This window comes from Mobula birostris, chromosome 6 (genome assembly GCF_030028105.1).
Source record: "Mobula birostris isolate sMobBir1 chromosome 6, sMobBir1.hap1, whole genome shotgun sequence".
In the NCBI taxonomy this organism is placed as follows: domain Eukaryota; kingdom Metazoa; phylum Chordata; class Chondrichthyes; order Myliobatiformes; family Myliobatidae; genus Mobula; species Mobula birostris.
Window position 1 is genome coordinate 127927351 of NC_092375.1, and position 18073 is coordinate 127945423.

Here is an 18073-nt window from a genome sequence, read left to right on the forward strand (position 1 = left end):
GCCCATTTGGAATGACTGTTGGATATCAAAGATCTCCAATCAAAATTTTGAATTAATGGTCTGCCAATTCATCCTATCCATGGGATGAGCTGTCGTCCAAAAGGGAAAAAAATGGCTCACACCCTGGTGCAAGAGGGAGAGGGCTTGAGTGGGCTGGGACTGAGGGCTGTACAGCGGGCAGACCAAGCCCACCTTGCATGGCTGTAGACCACCTCCAACAAAGACCTAGCAGTCAACGCGAGGGCAACTTCCACCCCATGCAAGAGACATCTTGGGTAACATTTTGGCAGAACAGAGCAGAGAGGGAAAAGAAACAGAATAAGTCTTATAGACAAATTGAGGGAGAGAGAGGAATCAATAAATATTCAATCCATACAATATAATAAACACTGGAGTTTGGATTTTTGGGCTGCTGAAAATATCCAGGAATTCTTGTCCTGTGATCACTTCAAACCAAATTAAACTGACCTGTTTGGATTTATTCAGCATGCTCCAGGCCTCCAAAGGGCGAATAAAGTGTAAATTAAAATAAGACATTGCCTGTGTTGTTTATTTATTTCTCCCCTCCCCTCAGTGTACATTGAAAGAGTCCCCCACCCCTCCCAGACCACCCATAACAAATAAAGCCACTGTGAATGGGGTAGGTTAGGAAGAATCAGAGAGGGTAGATCAGGCTGGCATTCTCAAGGTGTGCGTCCCTGACTGACCAGCACCATGAGCAGCCGGCTGCGCCGAGAATGGTCGAGACCAGCCGAAGAGCAGCAAGGGGACCAAACTAAGGCCTTATGCTGGGGCAGATTGGCACCTACGAGGACGAGAGGCAGCATTCTGGGGCCAGAAGCTAGGTAAGGCACAAAGCCCAGTGAGTCGTGGCCACTGCGGGCTTTCACTACCGTGACTGAGCCGAGTCGAGGAGAATCCCGCAGTGGTAAAGTGCCCGTACCCCATGGTGTTGCTCTAGTCTATTGGCTTACTTTCAGGAGCTTTGAATGAAGGACACAGCGGTCAACAAGAATTTTCTCTGGAAGCCCGGATGTAGGAGGCCAGAGAGAGCCAAGGATAGAAAAGGCTTTCCTGTTACATTGCACAAGTTTGATACACATCCTTAACAATCCTTCACTTGTTCCACAGCTCCACACAGCCCATTAACTGGAAGGGAGGATGCTTACCCATGGAATTCTCTCCTCCACCTGCTGCAGCGGTTGGGGAAGTTGGGCTGGACTGACCAAGAGCTTTCGAAAGGTTCTGACAAGCCAGTGGCCAATACCTTCCCTGCTGTAGGCTGGAATTTTGAGCTCCGTGCTAGGCTGTTCCCGTCCCTATCCCATGTGGATCGCCGCACGCTATCACCTCCCCCGCAACCTCAATTCCAAAAAGGCTATACCATTACCAGGTGCCTTGTGACTAAGGTCATTGGAAGCCAAGCCGTGGAAAGGTTTGGGCTGGTGCCTAGACCCAGAAGCATGCAGGGAGTCACTGTGCTCCCTTCTGCACTAACAGGGCCGGGGCAGCAGGTGCCAACGTGCCCCTTGTTCCAGCAATGCCACAAAACCCAGTAGCTGGATCAGTAAACGAATTGGGGAGGCCTTTGGAGATGGGTTTGGGATAAAGGGCTGGTGCTCTTCAGTGCTGAATGGCTACCCCAATCTTTGGTTTGCCTGGGTGACCTCAAACTGTGCACTGAAAATGGGCAAGGCAGGCAGCTGAAGGTGGGGTACCAGGGAGGTTATCATTGGCAACTGAGTCGGCGACCACACTTCCTCCCAGAGCGGGCAAGAGGCCAGAGGAAGGAGACTGGTTGACACTTTAACCAAGACCTGGAGTATTACAGGGGAAGGAGTGCTAGGCTACTGAAAGGGAAGGGAGTGGGGAGTGGGTGTGGGGAGATGGGGGCAATATCCTTTTTCGTTACCATGACAATGTGCCCCCAAATCCACAAGGTCAATCAAGCATTGCCACGAGTGTTTCAGCAAACCCTCCCCTCGCCACCATCCATTGGATTGGCCCAAGCCAGCTGTCCGTCAGCTCATCCTTCCAGGCTAGTACAGCCCAGGCTTTGAGGTGGTGCACTTGGGAAGGTGCGGCTGGCCCAGTGCGGTGAAAGAGGGGCAGGAAAGAGCGGGCAAGGCCCAGCAACCACCTTTGGTCACCACATCCAAATTTCACTGTGAAAATGTCCCTCTCCCTTTGGGGTGCAGGTGGATAGTCTCCAGAGTCCCATTCCATCCCGGTTCCGATGGCTATGAATTCATCCACAAGAGGCTGGCATCGGCTAGGGTCCAGTCGGCACCACGGTCACATGATGCTGATCCCCTCCCCCCCACCCCACCCTCCCCCCAACCACCGATTCCTCCTGAAATGCCTGCCAATCAGTCTTCAGAGGCCTGCCATTGTTTTGATTTGTATCTGGAGCAGAACGGGGTGTGTTGGAATCAACAGTTAGAAGGCCGGGTGATATACACACTCGCACTGCAAAGGCTTGGAAAGTGGTGTCAAGTTTGTAATCCCCTTTGGTTTCCATGGCAACAGAAATCCAAATGCAATTAAGTCAGCAGTTGTTTGGCAGTGTCTAATCGACTGGGTAAGGCAAGGCCAAGAGATAGAGAGTGTGTGTTGTTTGCATCTGGAGATGAAGAGCGCGCACACGCGCACATGCTCATGGTAACATGGCAATAAGGCAACCACATGTCTGTGCTCTTCGCATAGAGGTCCTTCCCCCGCTAACAGTCATGCCATGGTATCCTGTGGGTTCCCTCCGCTCAGACGTGTCGCTTCATGTGAAGGGCCAGGTGATCCGATCGGGAGAAGCACCTGAAGGAAAGAGGCGGCGGCATCAAAATACGTACTCTACAGCAGGCCTCCCTCTGCCCCTCCGCACCCCCAGGCTCATCCACAGGATGGCCAACAAGCCAGTGATGTTAACTTCCTTCCCACTCAGGAGTTCATCCCAGAATTCCACCTCTGGGAAGAGACGTACAAAGGTGTCTAAAGACAGTGAGTGGAGTATAATACTTGTGTACACCTTTGTCTGACTGGGAATGCTCCACCTGTGTACACCTGTCTGACTGGGAATGCTCCACCTGTGTACACCTGTCTGACTGGGAATGTTCCACCTCTGTACACCTGTCTGACTGGGAATGCTCTCCTGTGTACACCTGTCTGACTGGGAATGCTCCACCTGTGTACACCTGTCTGACTGGGAATGCTCCACCTCCGTACACCTGTCTGACTGGGAATGCTCCACCTGTGTACACCTGTCTGACTGGGAATGCTCCTCCTGTGTACACCTGTCTGACTGGGAATGCTCCACCTGTGTACACCTGTCTGACTGGGAATGCTCCACCTCCGTACACCTGTCTGACTGGAAATGCTCCACCTCTGTACACCTGTCTGACTGGGAATGTTCCTCCTGTGTACACCTGTCTGACTGGGAATGCTCCACCTGTGTACACCTGTCTGACTGGGAATGCTCCACCTCCGTACACCTGTCTGACTGGAAATGCTCCACCTCTGTACACCTGTCTGACTGGGAATGTTCCTCCTGTGTACACCTGTCTGACTGGGAATGCTCCACCTCTGTACACCTGTCTGACTGGGAATGCTCCACCTCTGCACACCTGTCTGACTGGGAATGCTCCACCTGTGTACACCTGTCTGACTGGGAATGCTCCTCCTGTGTACACCTATCTGACTGGGAATGCTCCACCTGTGTACACCTGTCTGACTGGGAATGCTCCACCTGTGTACACCTGTCTGACTGGGAATGCTCTCCTGTGTACACTTGTCTGACTGGGAATGCTCCTCCTGTGTACACCTGTCTGACTGGGAATGCTCCTGTGTACACCTGTCTGACTGGGAATCCTCCTCCTGTGTACACCTGTCTGACTGGGAATGCTCCCCTGTGTACACCTGTCTGACTGGGAATCCTCCTCCTGTGTACACCTGTCTGACTGGGAATGCTCCCCTATGTACACCTATCTGACTGGGAATGCTCCACCTCTGTACACCTGTCTGACTGGGAATGCTCTCCTGTGTACACCTGTCTGACTGGGAATGCTCTCCTGTGTACTCCTGTCTGACTGGGAATGCTCCACCTCTGTACACCTGTCTGACTGGGAATGCTCTCCTGTGTAAACCTGTCTGACTGGGAATGCTCTCCTGTGTACACCTGTCTGACTGGGAATGCTCCACATTGTTTTGGCCTTTCAAAGCACCAACAAACATTCAGTTTTGAGTATGAGTTACTGGGGTATTAAAGTTTTAATATCATTTGCACACCTCTGCTTTCCCTCTGCACTGAACTTCTAATATCACCTTGCAGTAATGTACACAGCATCAAGAGACAGAGAAGCAGGTAGACGGGCAGGGAGATAGAAGGGTATTGGGGTAAGCACTCAACCGTGAGATGGGGACACAGACAGATCTGTTAAGAGAGTGTGAGAGTGTGTGAGAGAGAGCGAGAGAGAGCGAGAGAAAGTTTTGCAGGTGGCAGTAGTATGTTTCTGCTGATCAGATGGCACCGTGGGCAAGTGTGTGTGAGAGACTATTCACCAGCTGGCACACTGATCCCAGTCAACCAGGCGGTGGGATATCCGATGGAACCAAGCCTCTACCATGCCCGCGTTGTCCCTGCAGCCCTTCCTGCCCTCACTGGGACCCGTCTCCAGATCCACAACCCATCACGTTACCAGACCCAATTAAATACCAGCAGCCCAGCTGCTGACAAGTGCTCAGGCCACAGAGGGCAGCCCGACAGTGTGTGGGGCAGAGACTGCTTTATTACCTCAGTCCAGCTAATAGGAACAGACATGGCACGGTGTCAGGGCAACCGTTCATACCCAACCCACTGTACAGTGTGCATGGCCCATGGGGGTGGAGCGTGACGGGGGAAGGAAGGTCGAGATGGAGGAAGAGGGGAAGATGAAAGTTGAGGGAGGAACAAGGCAGAGCAGTTGGAGTGGAGGTGAATAGCGCAGCGGATGGGGGGAGGGACAGAGAAGACAACGAAGGTAAGGACAAGTTTGTGAAGGAGTCTGGGGTCTTCAGAAGGGTGCACGATGGAAATTGAACCCCCAAACACGCAACACAGATCGAAGACAGCAGCAGGCGAGGAGTGAAGGGGTGTTGGGGATGTGGAGGATGGGATGGCCTGCCCCACATGTGGAGGGGCAGCCCGCAGGCACCACACCTCACCTGTCGCAGTGGTTGCATTTGAAGGGCTTGGCTCCCGTGTGCTTCCGATAGTGTCGAGTCAGCTCATCACTGCGTGCAAACCTCCACTCACAGCCTTCCCAAGAGCACTTGTAGGGCTTCTCACCTGCAGAGGAGGCAGACCAGGACAGGGGGTTACTCGGGTGGGGGGAGGGCACACATCTGCCACGGATCTGGGTGGCTAAACGCAGCATTGAGACAGTACGGCACCATACACAGTCCTAGGGGTGCAGCGCACCGCCCCACGTGCAGTCCCCATCGTACTCTTCATCACTCCAGAATACAGTCACGGGTCGATATTCCAGTGCCCAAATATGGCTCTAGAGTCACAGGGGACAGGAACAGGCCCTTGGGCCTAGCACCTCCATGTGGTCATCTAAACAATCCTCTTCACCCTCATTACATCGATAGCCTTCTACAACTCGATGACTCAGACGCCTCCAAAGTGTTGTAAGGGTTCCTGTCTCAACCAGCACCTCAAACAGTGTGCTCCCCCAACACCCTTTGGGTGTAAAAAAAAATGCCCCTCAGACTCCTCTGACCTATGAACCTCCTCATGAACCTGTGACCTCTCAACTTGCGCACTCCACCACGAGGCAAGTGGTTTTATCACATACCCTGAAAATTTTGTACACCTCTATCAGGTTTCCCCTCAAATCTTCCTCCTGGCAAAGCAGGCCAAGCCAGTCTAGATTCTCCTTGTAACAGAAACACTACACCCTGGGCAGCAATCTCAGCTGTACCCTTAGCACCAGTTGCAACAGCAAAAATACACAGGTGCTGTCTCACTGATAGTTTGTAATAGTGTGACAACAAATGTACTTCCACTGTAACACCACAACCCCTAAACTGACTGTACACGACACAGGAGCACAGACCCAGGTCAACTGTACACAGCGCCGGAGCGCAGTGCCAGGTCAACTGTACACAGCGCCGGAGCGCAGTGCCAGGTCAACTGTACACCGCACTGGAGCGCAGACCCAGGTCAACTGTACACGGCACTGGAGCGCAGACCTAGGTCAACTGTACACAGCACTGGAGCGCAGACCCAGGTCAACTGTACACGGCACTGAAGCGCAGTGCCAGGTCAGCTGTACACGGCACTGGAGTGCAGACCCAGGTCGACAGTACACGGCACCGGAGCGCAGACCCAGGTCGACTGTACGTGGCACCGGAGCGCAGACCCAGGTCAACTGTACACAGCACCGGAGCACAGACCCAGGTCGGCTGTACATGGCACCGGAGTGCAGACCCAGGTCGACAGTACGCGGCACCGGAGCGCAGACCCAGGTCAACTGTACACGGCACCGGAGTGCAGAGCCAGGTCAACTGTACACAGCACCTGAGTGCAGACCCAGGTCGGCTGTACACGGCACTGGAGTGCAGACCCAAGTCAACAGTACACGGCACCGGAGCACAGAGCCAGGTCAACTGTACACAGCACCTGAGTGCAGACCCAGGTCGGCTGTACACGGCACTGGAGTGCAGACCCAAGTCAACAGTACACGGCACCGGAGCACAGAGCCAGGTCAACTGTACACAGCACCTGAGTGCAGACCCAGGTCGGCTGTACACGGCACTGGAGTGCAGACCCAAGTCAACAGTACACGGCACCGGAGCACAGAGCCAGGTCAACTGTACACAGCACCTGAGTGCAGACCCAGGTCGGCTGTACACGGCACTGGAGTGCAGACCCAAGTCAACAGTACACGGCACCGGAGCACAGAGCCAGGTCAACTGTACACAGCACCAGAGCGCATTGCCTGCCAAATGGAGCACAGCATTGGGCGAAATGTTCCGGACTCTTAGTAGGCCAGTGGCAGGTGGACTCCCTGCCGGAGGAGATGAGAGCTTTTGAGTGGAGCACCAGACGCCTTTTCTATCTGGGAGTCTACCTGAGTCCTTCTGGGGAGACCTGGCTGGCGAACTGGCAGGACCTGGAGACAAAGATCATGGGCCGGCTAGGGCGCTGGTCAGGCCTGCTCAGGGTGCTTTCCTATCGAGGCAGGGTGGTGGTCATAAACCAGCTGGTGGCCTCCATGTTGTGGTACCAGATGGTCACCTTGGCCCCCCCTGCCCCTTTTGTCGCGAGAATGCAGAGAAAGCTAGTGGACTTCTTCTGGGGAAACAGGAAGCACTGGGTCTCTGCAGCGGTTCTGAGTCTCCCAGAAGGAGAGGGCGGACAGTCGCTGGTGTGTGTACGCACACGACTGGCGGCTCTCCGCCTCAGGACGTTGCAGAGATTCCTGTACGCCGAGCACCCTCCCAGGTGGCAGGTGTTGGCGACTTTCTTCCTCCGGAGGGGCTGCTGCCTTGCCGAAGATATGCAGCTACCACCGGCGGGCGTTAGCCGTGCTGCTTTGCAGAGGCTGCCCGGCTTCTATCAGGACCTACTGAGAGTCTGGAACATGGTTGCCTCAGGCCGGGAATCCCCTCCTCTGGCAGAGGGCGGGGTCCTGGCCGACCCTTGCCCTGTCTCAACGGATGTCAGTGCGGCTCAGGTGTGTGGAACGACTCGGGCTGAGCTGCTGGTCGGGCCCAGTCCCCGCAGCCTTACCCGAGAGACGATTCCACTCAACTTGAGCCGTCTTTCATCGACACCCACAATCCCATTCAGGGATGCAGGCAGGAGGTACCTTTATGGGCTGCTGCTCCACACCCTCCACTTCCTAGCATTTGTCCACTGTCCCGACACGCCATGGCGGTCGGTCTTTCCACCTGGAGGTGAGGGGGGTCCCCAGTGGAAGTCCCTCTACAAGGGAGTCCTTCCCATGCACCTTGGGGATCTCGGCTGGAGGGTGCTGCATAAAGCGGTGCCCTGCAATAAGTTCTTTAGTTTGTACACGGATCTCCCAGCCGCGTGTCACTTCTGCGGGCTGGAGGAGACCGTGTACCATATGTACGTGGAGTGTGTGAGGCTGCAGCCCCTTTTCGCGTATTTGCGTGGGCCGCTTCTCGCCTTCTGGTTGCATTTCAGTCCCACCCTATTCATATATGGTCATCCAGTAAGGAGGGGGGCACAGAGGGATGAGGATGTCCTTGTCAACTTGCTCCTGGGACTGGCGAAAATTGCCATCCGTGGCTCCTGGAAAAGGGTGGCAGGAGGTTCTCCCCGGGCGGACTGCCTGGCTATGTTTAGGGGGTATGTTCGAGCCCGGGTGAACATTGAAAAGGAATACGCGCAGTCCACGGCGACCATCGAGATGTTCCGGGACCGTTGGGCTCCGCGGGGTGTAAATGCCATCATTGATGAGGATGGCAATATATTGGTTTAACATGTATTGTCTGTTTGTAGTGTAGTAAATGTGTTATTCACTGGTTTTGTAAATATTGTATAGCACCGACATTTGTAATAAAGAATTTTGTAACAAAAAAAAAGCACTGGAGTGCAGACCCAGGTTGACAGTACACGGCACCGGAGCGCAGACCCAGGTCAACTGTACACAGCACCGGAGCACGGAGCCAGGTCAACTGTACACGGCACCGGAGCGCAGACCCAGGTCGACAGTACACGGCACCGGAGCACGGAGCCAGGTCAACTGTACACAGCACCGGAGCGCATTGCCTGACAAATGGAGCACAGCATTGGGTGTACAGTGCACCGCACCAAAGCACAATATCAAGTGTACAGTACACTGTACCAGAACACAGACCTTGGTTTATACTGCAGTTGAACAGAGTCTAAACTGAAGCAGAATACAGTCCCAGGTCCACAATACTGTGCTCTAGAACAGCGTGCAAGTCCTACGATGCATTGTACTCGAATACAGACCTGGACCTGCAGTGCACTGTACTAGAATACAGGTCTGGGCCCAAAGCACGCAGCGTCAGCATTTAGTCACTGACTCTTGCATCATGGAAGCCAGCTCCTCAGCCTAACCAGTGTGCCTGCCGGAGCTAATCTCATTTGCCTGCATTTGGCCCGCATACCTTTCGTAACCATACACCTATCCAAATGCCTTTTAATCATTGCAATTGCTCCAGCCTCTACTCCTCCTCGCTCCATAAACCCACCACCCACTTGTAGTAATATCCCAACGGAAGTTACACTTAATTTGCCAAATTTCACAACACTCCCCAGCTTTTCTTCCTGTGGAATGCGTTCCAGGATTTCAAATCTCAAAGGAAATTTGTTATCAAAGCACGACTATGCCGCCACATACTAACTCCAGATTCATTTCCTTGCAGGAATTCACAAGAAAATAAAGAAATACAGTAGTTTATGAAAAACTATACATTAACAAAAGCTGACAAACATTCAATGTGCAAAAGAAGAAAAATCGTCCAAATAATAAAAAAGTATATAAAAAATACTGAGTTGCAGTCCCTTGAAAGTGAAACCATAGGTTGCGGAGTCAGTTCAGTGTTGAGAGTGAAGTTATCCACGCTGGTTCAGGAGCCTGATATGTAGGGTAATAAGTGCTCCTGAACCTGGGAGCATGAAACCCAAGGTTCCTGTACCTCCTTCCCGATGGCAGCAGTGGTGAGAATAGAACATGGCCTGGCTCCAACTGGAGACTGGGACAGGCATTATTTCCCTGTCACGTGAGCCTGCACTGACTGCCAGAGGTGGTTCCCTGCTTTCTGGGCGAGCATCAGAAGCCCCACTGATGCCAGTGCAGGGCCCAGGAATTTAAACACCCTCTTGTTACCTACTGAGTGGAGAAAGAGGTGGTGATCACAGGAGTTCACAAGTCAGAGTCACGGGACAGCTCTGTGGGAGTTGCTCAGGACAATGCCCCGGGACCAGCCATCCTCAGCTGCCTCACTGATGGCCGATTGCAGTGTTCAGGCCTGTTCACAGCTCAGTAACAAATGAAGCAGTTCCATCCCCGTGCAGGTCGCAAGACAGAGACAACACTCAGGCTCGGGCACCACAAATGTGAACGTCTCCAGCCAGGCAGGGATTAGTCATGTGCATTTAATATTCAAGGTATTGCCATTTTGTTATCGACATCCTGAGGTAAATCAGCATGTCCCTGAGTACACACCAACTTTTAAAAATACATTACAGAAAGCATCACGGCTCGGTATGACAACTACTTTATCCCAGACCATGAGAAGCTGGGGAGAGCGCCAAAAAGCAACACAGTCCACCTTGAAAAGTAGCCTCCCCTCCAGCGACTCTGTGGAATTCGTTGCCACGGGCGGCTGCGGAGGGTATGAAATTGGGTATACTTAAGGCAGAGGTTGATGGATGCTTGATTAGTCTGGGCGTGAAGGGATTCAGGGAGAAGGCAGGAGATCAGAACCGAGAGGGAAATGGGTCAACCATGTTGAAATGATGCAGCAGACTCAATGGGCCAAATGACCTAATTCTGTTCCTATATCTTATGGTCTTATGGACTCCAACATTCCCAGCTGCTGGGAAAGCAGTAAATATATTCAAGAACCTTTCCCATCACAGTCATTCCCACTTCTTACACCCTTCCATCATGCAGAACAAAGCCTGAGAACTCGGAACACCAGACGGAAGGTAAACTCTGGAACGGACCTCTCATACTCTAACGGATGAACTCCTGATCTCTCAATCTACCTTGTTATATCTCTTGCATTCTGCTTTTCCTTTTTATTTCTTCTGTTTTCTTTACTTGTGCACAGACTCTATCTGCATGGCATACAAACAAAAGCTTTTCACTGCATTGCAGAACATACAGATTAATTTATTATTGCCATGTGCTGAGGAACAGGGTGGCGGAGTGGAGACGTATCTCTACCAAAGGAGGTGTAAGGCGCTCCTTCCCTCCACTAGCCTGTGAGTCACCTTTGGACAAGGTGTGACACCTGCTGAGCCCCCTGATCAGGGTCACATGAAGCCATGGGAGAAGGTGATAGATGGTTGTACGAGCAGCTGGTGCATATCACAAGTCCTGGTTATGCGACCACTGATACCAGGCAGACAATCTCTAAAGAGTATTGATAATGGCTGGGGTCACTCATCTCGTAAAGATACTTCCCAGAAGCAGGCAATGGCAAACCAATTCTGTAGGAAAATTTGCCCAGCATAATCATGGTCATGGGACCATTATCGCCCACATCATAGACACAGCACGTAATGAAGATGACTGACGTGCAGTGAAAAAGCTCTTTTATATCGTTTGTACGGATCAATTCATTACAACTGTGCATTGAGGTAGTATAGAGTGTTAGAGTAACAAGGAAAGTGCAGTACAGATTGACTATAAGGTGCAAAGTTGTAGCAAGGTAGATTAAGGTCAGGAATCCATTTTATCATACTAGGAAACCATTCAATCGTCTCATAACAGCAGGGTGGAGCTGTCCTTGAGCCTGATGGTATGCACTTTCAGGGTTTGTATCTGTTGCCTGGTGGGAGAGGGAGACAGCGAGAGGTGGGGGGGCAGAGAGAGGGAGGGGGTCAGAGAGGGGGAGGTGGGGCACAGAGACAGACAGCTGGTGTGTGGAAGATCCAGTAGCAGCTACAGAGGGAGAAAGATGGGAGCAAAGGATCAAGCTGACAGAGGCAGAGTCAGAAGGAAGGAGAGAGGCAGACACATCGCCCCGCAGCGTGAGAGACTCAAGCGAACGCCTCCCGAAGCCTAGCGACGGTACCGGAGCGCACGTCTGGTCAGCATCCACAGCCGTCAGTCAGGATGGAGAGGCACCAGACTGGGCACCGATTTAATTGAGGGGCTCCGCACCCCCCGCGGATGAGGCAGGCTGAAGCAGGCTGAAGCAGGTCCCAATACACAGCCGGCGTGGCAGCCTCGCCAATTACTGCTGCGTGCATGGTGCTGATGCAGTTGCCTAGCAACACCCGTCTGCCCACCCTCCCCACCCGCCGGCTGCTGCTCACACTAATTAACGGCCTGCTTCTCACTGCATTGCTTCAAGCTTCTGTCATCAGACAACTCCCTGGGGATTGGGGCGGAGTGAGGAAAAGGGTTTTCTGTGCCGCACTGTAATTTGGTTTACAGCATTTAAACTCGTGCCGGAAATTGGGGAACGGAGCCAGGGAGCAAAATTGTTCCTCAGGCTCTTGCAGCCTTTGAAAAATAAATGAATCCGAAACCATTAGATAAGAGGGTGTCAGATGTCACGCTTCTTGGAAAAGAACACCCTTCGAGCAAACATCTAATCATTGTGCTGAAGGCAAGTGAACAACAGAATTGACACAAACCCGGCCAGGGTTCTGAGGAAAAGATTGTTCATTGCGGAGAGCTCCTCTTCCCCTCGTTCTGCCTGTGTGGTCTTCCTCTAGTCCCAGTTGTGGCAAAGGCCAGTGATCTGTTCCAGGGAATATTGATCAGGGGATGGATATTAGCAGGGAATATTGATCAGGGGTGGGTATTAGCAGGGAATATTGATCAGGGGTGGATATTAGCAGGGAATATTGATCAGGGGATGGATATTAGCAGGGAATATTGATCAGGGGATGGATATTAGCAGGGAAAATATCCCTGCTCCACTTGTGCTGTGGGATATTTTATCTCTACCAAAAACTGGACCCTTACTGAATTCATCTGAAGACCACCTCTATTAATCCTGCACCAGTGCGTTAAAGGTTAAACATCTGGCACTTTGCCTGACAAAGAAATTTAACCTCTGGCCTATTTGTTTTCCAAACAATGGATCCTACTGAGATTGGTCACCATTTCCCCTCTCCATTTCCCATTCCCTTTTCCCTCCTTCACCTTATCTCCTTGCCCACCCATCGCCTCCTTCTGGTGCTCCTTCCCCATTTTCTTTCTTCCATGGCCTTCTGTCTCTTTCACCGATCAACTACCCAGCTCTTTACTTCATCCCTCCCCCTCCAGGTTTCACCAATCACCTGGTGTTTCTCTCTCCCCCCTCCACCTTTTAAATCTACCCCTCAGCGTTTTTTCTCCAGTCCTGCCGAAGGGTCTCAGCCCAAAACATCGACTGTACCCTTTTCCATACATGCTGCCTGGCCTGCTGAGTTCCTCCAGCATTTTGTGCGACTTCCAGCATCTGCAGATTTTCTCTTGTTCAAGACGGGTAATCTACGGCCACAGCCCAAGCTTCAAATATTTCCCCTGCAGTCCCACTAACACTGAAGAGCTCCCAATGAGGATGCCACACACCGGGAGCGGTGTGACAGGTCGGGCCGCAGGGTGGCACAGATGGTACCGGAGGCCCTGTGTCACAACCTCAACTGGGCTTCCTTTGAGGAGGTGCAAGATGCTGGGTGAGGGCAGGGCAGTCTACACGGGTTCCGGTGCAGCTTTTGGCAAGGAGCCTCACAGTAGCCTGGTCCAGAAGTTTAAGTCACACGGAGTTGGTAAAGTTGGCTTGGTCACAGAAAGGGCAAAGGTGGTGGGGTGTGAATCTGACCGGAGGTCCGTGACCAGAGGTGTTCTGCAAGGAAAAAGGCTGCAACCTCTGTTGTTTGCGATATATATAAATGATCTGGATGAAAAATATATATGGTCTGATTAGTGAGTTTGCAGACAACAACAAAAAAAGTTTGGGAGGCATAAGGATGACGAGGAAGTTCGCTAAAGGATGCAGCAGAATATAATGCAGCTGGAAATACTTTAATCTGGAGATGTGTGAGGTGCGGCATTTTGGAAGGTCAAGTGCAAGGGGGAAGTGTACAGTAAATGGTAGTGCCTTTAGGTACAGAGAGATCCATGTCCAGAGCTCCCAAAAAGTGGCAACACAAGTGGACAGGTGCAGATGGAGGCATACGGCAGTGTTGGCCTTATTGCTCAGGGCGGTGAGTGTAAAAGCCAGGAATTCATGTTCCAGCTGTATTAAACTTTAGTCAGGTCACATCTGGGGTATTGTGTACATTGCTGGTCACCGTGCTACTGCAGCAATGTGCAGGCTTTGCAGAAGAGGTTCAACAGGATGTTGCCTGGATTAGAGAGTATTAGCTATGAGCAGAGGTCGGACAGAAATATCGCCTGCTTATTCTCTTTCATAGATGTTGCCCGAGCTGCTGAGTTCCTCTGGCACTTTGTGTGTGACAGGATTAGCCCAATCAGCATTGTGGAATGCCCTGTTCTGGCAACTGTACTGTTCTATGTTCTCACAGTTCAGTGATCTGCTTCAATCTTGACTTTGGTGCAGAGTTTGTACAATCGTCCCTGTCGATGCAAGGGATTCCTCTCACATCTGTGTAGATGAATGGTAGAAAACAGGGGAAGTTGATGGGAACATAGGGAGAAATTAACTGGAAGAGGGTCGGAGCAGTACAAACGGGTGTTTGATAGTCGGTAGAGAGCTTGTGAGCTAAAGGCCCTGTTTTGGTGGGATATCGCTCCTTGTCTCTGCCTGTGCTGTGAATTCCATAACATTGGTCAATAATACCAGGAGGAACCATCCATATTTCCCAGACCACCAACAATCCTCTGTTCGTCTGAAACCTCTGCAAGGTTCCTTCATACAAGGTGCAAATGTGAGAAAGCTTGCAGGAAAAAGTCATCTTTACCAGAGTGGAGGGATCACTAGATATCGGGGCATTAAAGCAATGAAGTGAAGTGAAAGACAATGGTGTTGAAGTAAGGACTCACCCACGATCACACCAAGTGACACAACTTCCCCAGGAGAGATGGATGGGGACTTGCTCTAAAATGTAAATCTGAGACAATACCATCAGAATAAAAGTTTATATATCCTTTAGGATGAGAGAATCGAGAGCATCCTGACTGGCTACATCACTGCCTGGTATGGGAGCTGTAAATTCCCTCAATCGCAGGACTCTGCGGAGAGTGGTGCAGACAGCCCAGCGCATCTGTAGTTGTGCACTTCCCATGACTCAGGACATTTATAAGGGCAGGTGTGTAAAAAGGGCCCAAAGGATCATTGGAGACCCGAGAGAACCCCAACCACAAACTGCTCCAGCTGCTACCTTCCAGAAAACAGTACCACAGCATTAACACCAGGACCAACAGGCTCCAGGACAGCTTCTTCCACCAGGCCATCAGACTGCTTAATTCATGCTGACACAACTGTATTTCTATGTTATATTGACTATCCTGTTATACATAATATTTATTATAAGTTACTATAATTGCACATTGCACACTTAGACAGAGAAAACGTAAAGATTTTTACTCATGTATATGAAGGATGCAAGTAATAAAGTTAAGTCAAAGCCAAGTTCTCAGCTGTTCTGCACACTTGTTAATCCCTCCTCTTTTCCTCCCACCAAATGCAGAGCTGATCCTGAGACACAAACCAGGACAAAGTCTGCTGCCAGCAGATCACCAACTCAGTCTCAGGAGCACGTCGGTCTGCTCGGAAGCTGCTGGTCTTCCAGCAGAGCCACGTGCCCCTTCGGGAATTCTGCCGACTGGCGGCGGGAGTACACGTTGAAGGATGCACTGAAGCTCGGTGTAGCCGACACAAATGGCTCTGCAGGCAAGGACCACAATCTAGATTCCTGCTGCTACTGGACACCTGAGGGGCAGGGTGTCGTGCAACATCCTCTCAGACACTTCATGGGTGCAGTGTGCTTGAGGGGGAAACTGCAGGGGTCTTGGCACATTTTAAGAGAATGTGCTGAAATGATGATACAATCTCTGTAGAGAAAGACATGCCTCAATTATATTTACTATATATTTGGGGATTAGGTATATTTTGTATTGAGAGGATACCGTGGCCTTTGACCTATGACTGAGCAGACTCGATGGGCCAATTGGCCTAATTCTGCTCCTATGACCTACGGTCTACATCAAATACCTCAGTATCATATTGGGAACTTGAATCTCTATGTCTGAATAACAAACACACCAGTATCAAACTCCTATTTATAGACTACAGCTCCTCCTTCGATACTATAATTCCTAACAAATCCACCTCCAGACTCTTAAGATTTAGGAGTCAAAACCTCCCTCTGTAGCTGGATCCTTGGCTTGACTGACTGTAGTCAGTAAGGACAGGCAACAATATCTCAGCCATGATTATCCTCAGCTCTATTGCCTCCCCTTGTCCTCATCTCCGACACATTCATGACTGAGTGGTCAGAACCTGCTCGGGCTCCATCTACTTGGAGGCAGATGACACCGCTACAGTGGATCAGGTCCCACAGATACCTCCTAACCCCCATCCATGCGGCTAACTCTCACTTCCTGCTCAAGTTCACGTTTATTGCCAGAGGCACGCATACCCAGGGTATAACGTCTGCGTCTGCACGTTATATCACAAACATGACACACTTCAGTTCACATTGTTAGGGATTATTCAGGAGCTACGGAATTACAGTATGTGAATATGACAGATATGAATCCAGGTGAGAACCAGTCTTCAGGAAATCAGAATGCAAGAATATTAAAACCTATTCACAAGTTACCTCCCAACTGATACTGTGTGGCTACTGAAACCAATCATGGGATGTGGGCCATTCTGATTCTGTCCCACGGAAACCACGTAGGGGAAGACACTAAATGAACCGCCTTGTTAATTGACAGCCATTGTAAACTTTAGGATTCAAAATGGAAACAAAACCTACACAACTGAATAAACAAAAGAAAACATACAGTAATGACATCAGTTGAGGGATAAAGACAAGAGGTTCTGCAGATGCTGGAAATCTTGACGAACATGCACAAAATGATGGGGGAAACTCGGCAAGCCAGGCAGCATCTATGGAGGGGAGTGAACAGTTAACATTTCAGGACGAGACCCTTCCTCAGTACAGTTAGTTGGGTAAATGCCTGAGGTAGAATTCGGGCTTTTCAGTCCAGTTCAAAAACCTGATGACAGTGACCATTGACATCTTAAACATGGGCATCACCTCCCTATGGAAAGTTGCCATGAAAGGCCACTGACTGAGGTGCAATGTTCCTTCTAAGATGTACGAGCGCACACACACACACACACACACACACACACACACACACACACACAGCTTTTGCTACTAGCGCACGAAGAAATTTAAACTGTGCATAAAAGCTTGTCATCCTCTACATGTTAAGTATATTTCACAATCGTACACAATCACATTTCCTTTTCCAGTTTCCAACGCGGACGGTGTTGACAACATGGAGTTTGTCGGCAGATTTTAGAAATGGCTTATTTATACTGTTTTTATTGAAGAAATCGTTCAGGGCACACATGTTGTCACTGGGCAAAAATTGCACAGCACAAGATTTTTGCGCACGCTGGCCATTACAAATTAGAGGGAACATTGCTGCGGTGTATGGGGCAATGTGGAGGCAGTCATTGGCATCTACATTCGTGCCAGCGCACGTCCCGATTTCGATGTCCTACCTGTGTGCGTCCTCTGGTGGGCCTTCAAGTGAGAGCTCTTGGTGTAAACTTTCCGACAGTCGTTAAACTGGCAGCGGTGCACCCTCTTCTTGTTGTCGCCGGACACCTCCAGGTCACCCTGTCCACTCTTGGCCAAGGCCTTGACCAGGCTGAGGCCCGCCTTCCTCGGGACCACCTTCACCACTGCGGCGTCATCGGCGCTGGCCGTGGGGTGAGGTGGCTTGGTCAGGTGCCTGCCCAGCTCGGGCGAGGAGGGGGGCGTCAGCGACGTGACGGCATTGAGCTGGGCCGGGTTGACCAGCGCCGGCGACTCGGTGAGCGGCTCCGCGGTTGTCTGCAGGGCGAAGGGGGCCTCTGGCAGGAGCTTGTGCGGCGAGGTGGGGGTGGAAGGCAGGTGACTCCTGTCCAGTTGCTTCCTCAGCACGAGGGGCTGGAGAGAGTCCGGTAGGTCCCCCTCGCCGCTGACAGCAGAGGTAGCGCTCAGCACACACTCCAGCAAGGGGTCCGACAGCTTCTTGGGTTCAGTCTGGAGGTACCGCTCCAACTCCAGGCATGTCTGCGGGGCAAAGAAGCACAAACAGACACATGAGACTCACATGACAGTCGAGTAGTAACCTAGACGAGCATCTAAATTGCAGAGGCGCTGGTAAATGGGAATCCTCAC

At 51.3% G+C, this 18073-nt stretch overlaps 1 protein-coding gene across 1 annotated transcript in view; it reads right to left on the reverse strand.

The window, feature by feature from the left end:
* Positions 1–2346: 2346 nt before the first annotated feature.
* klf7b (Kruppel like factor 7b) overlaps positions 2347–18073 on the reverse strand; it is a 71976-nt gene continuing 56249 nt past the window's right edge. The window contains exons 2-4 of the mRNA XM_072261255.1: positions 17410–17965; positions 5194–5317; positions 2347–2811 (exon numbers count right to left, since the gene is read on the reverse strand). Coding sequence (XP_072117356.1) covers positions 2760–2811; positions 5194–5317; positions 17410–17965 — 732 coding nt within the window. The 3' untranslated portion in view covers positions 2347–2759. The remainder of the gene's footprint in view (positions 2812–5193; positions 5318–17409; positions 17966–18073) is intronic.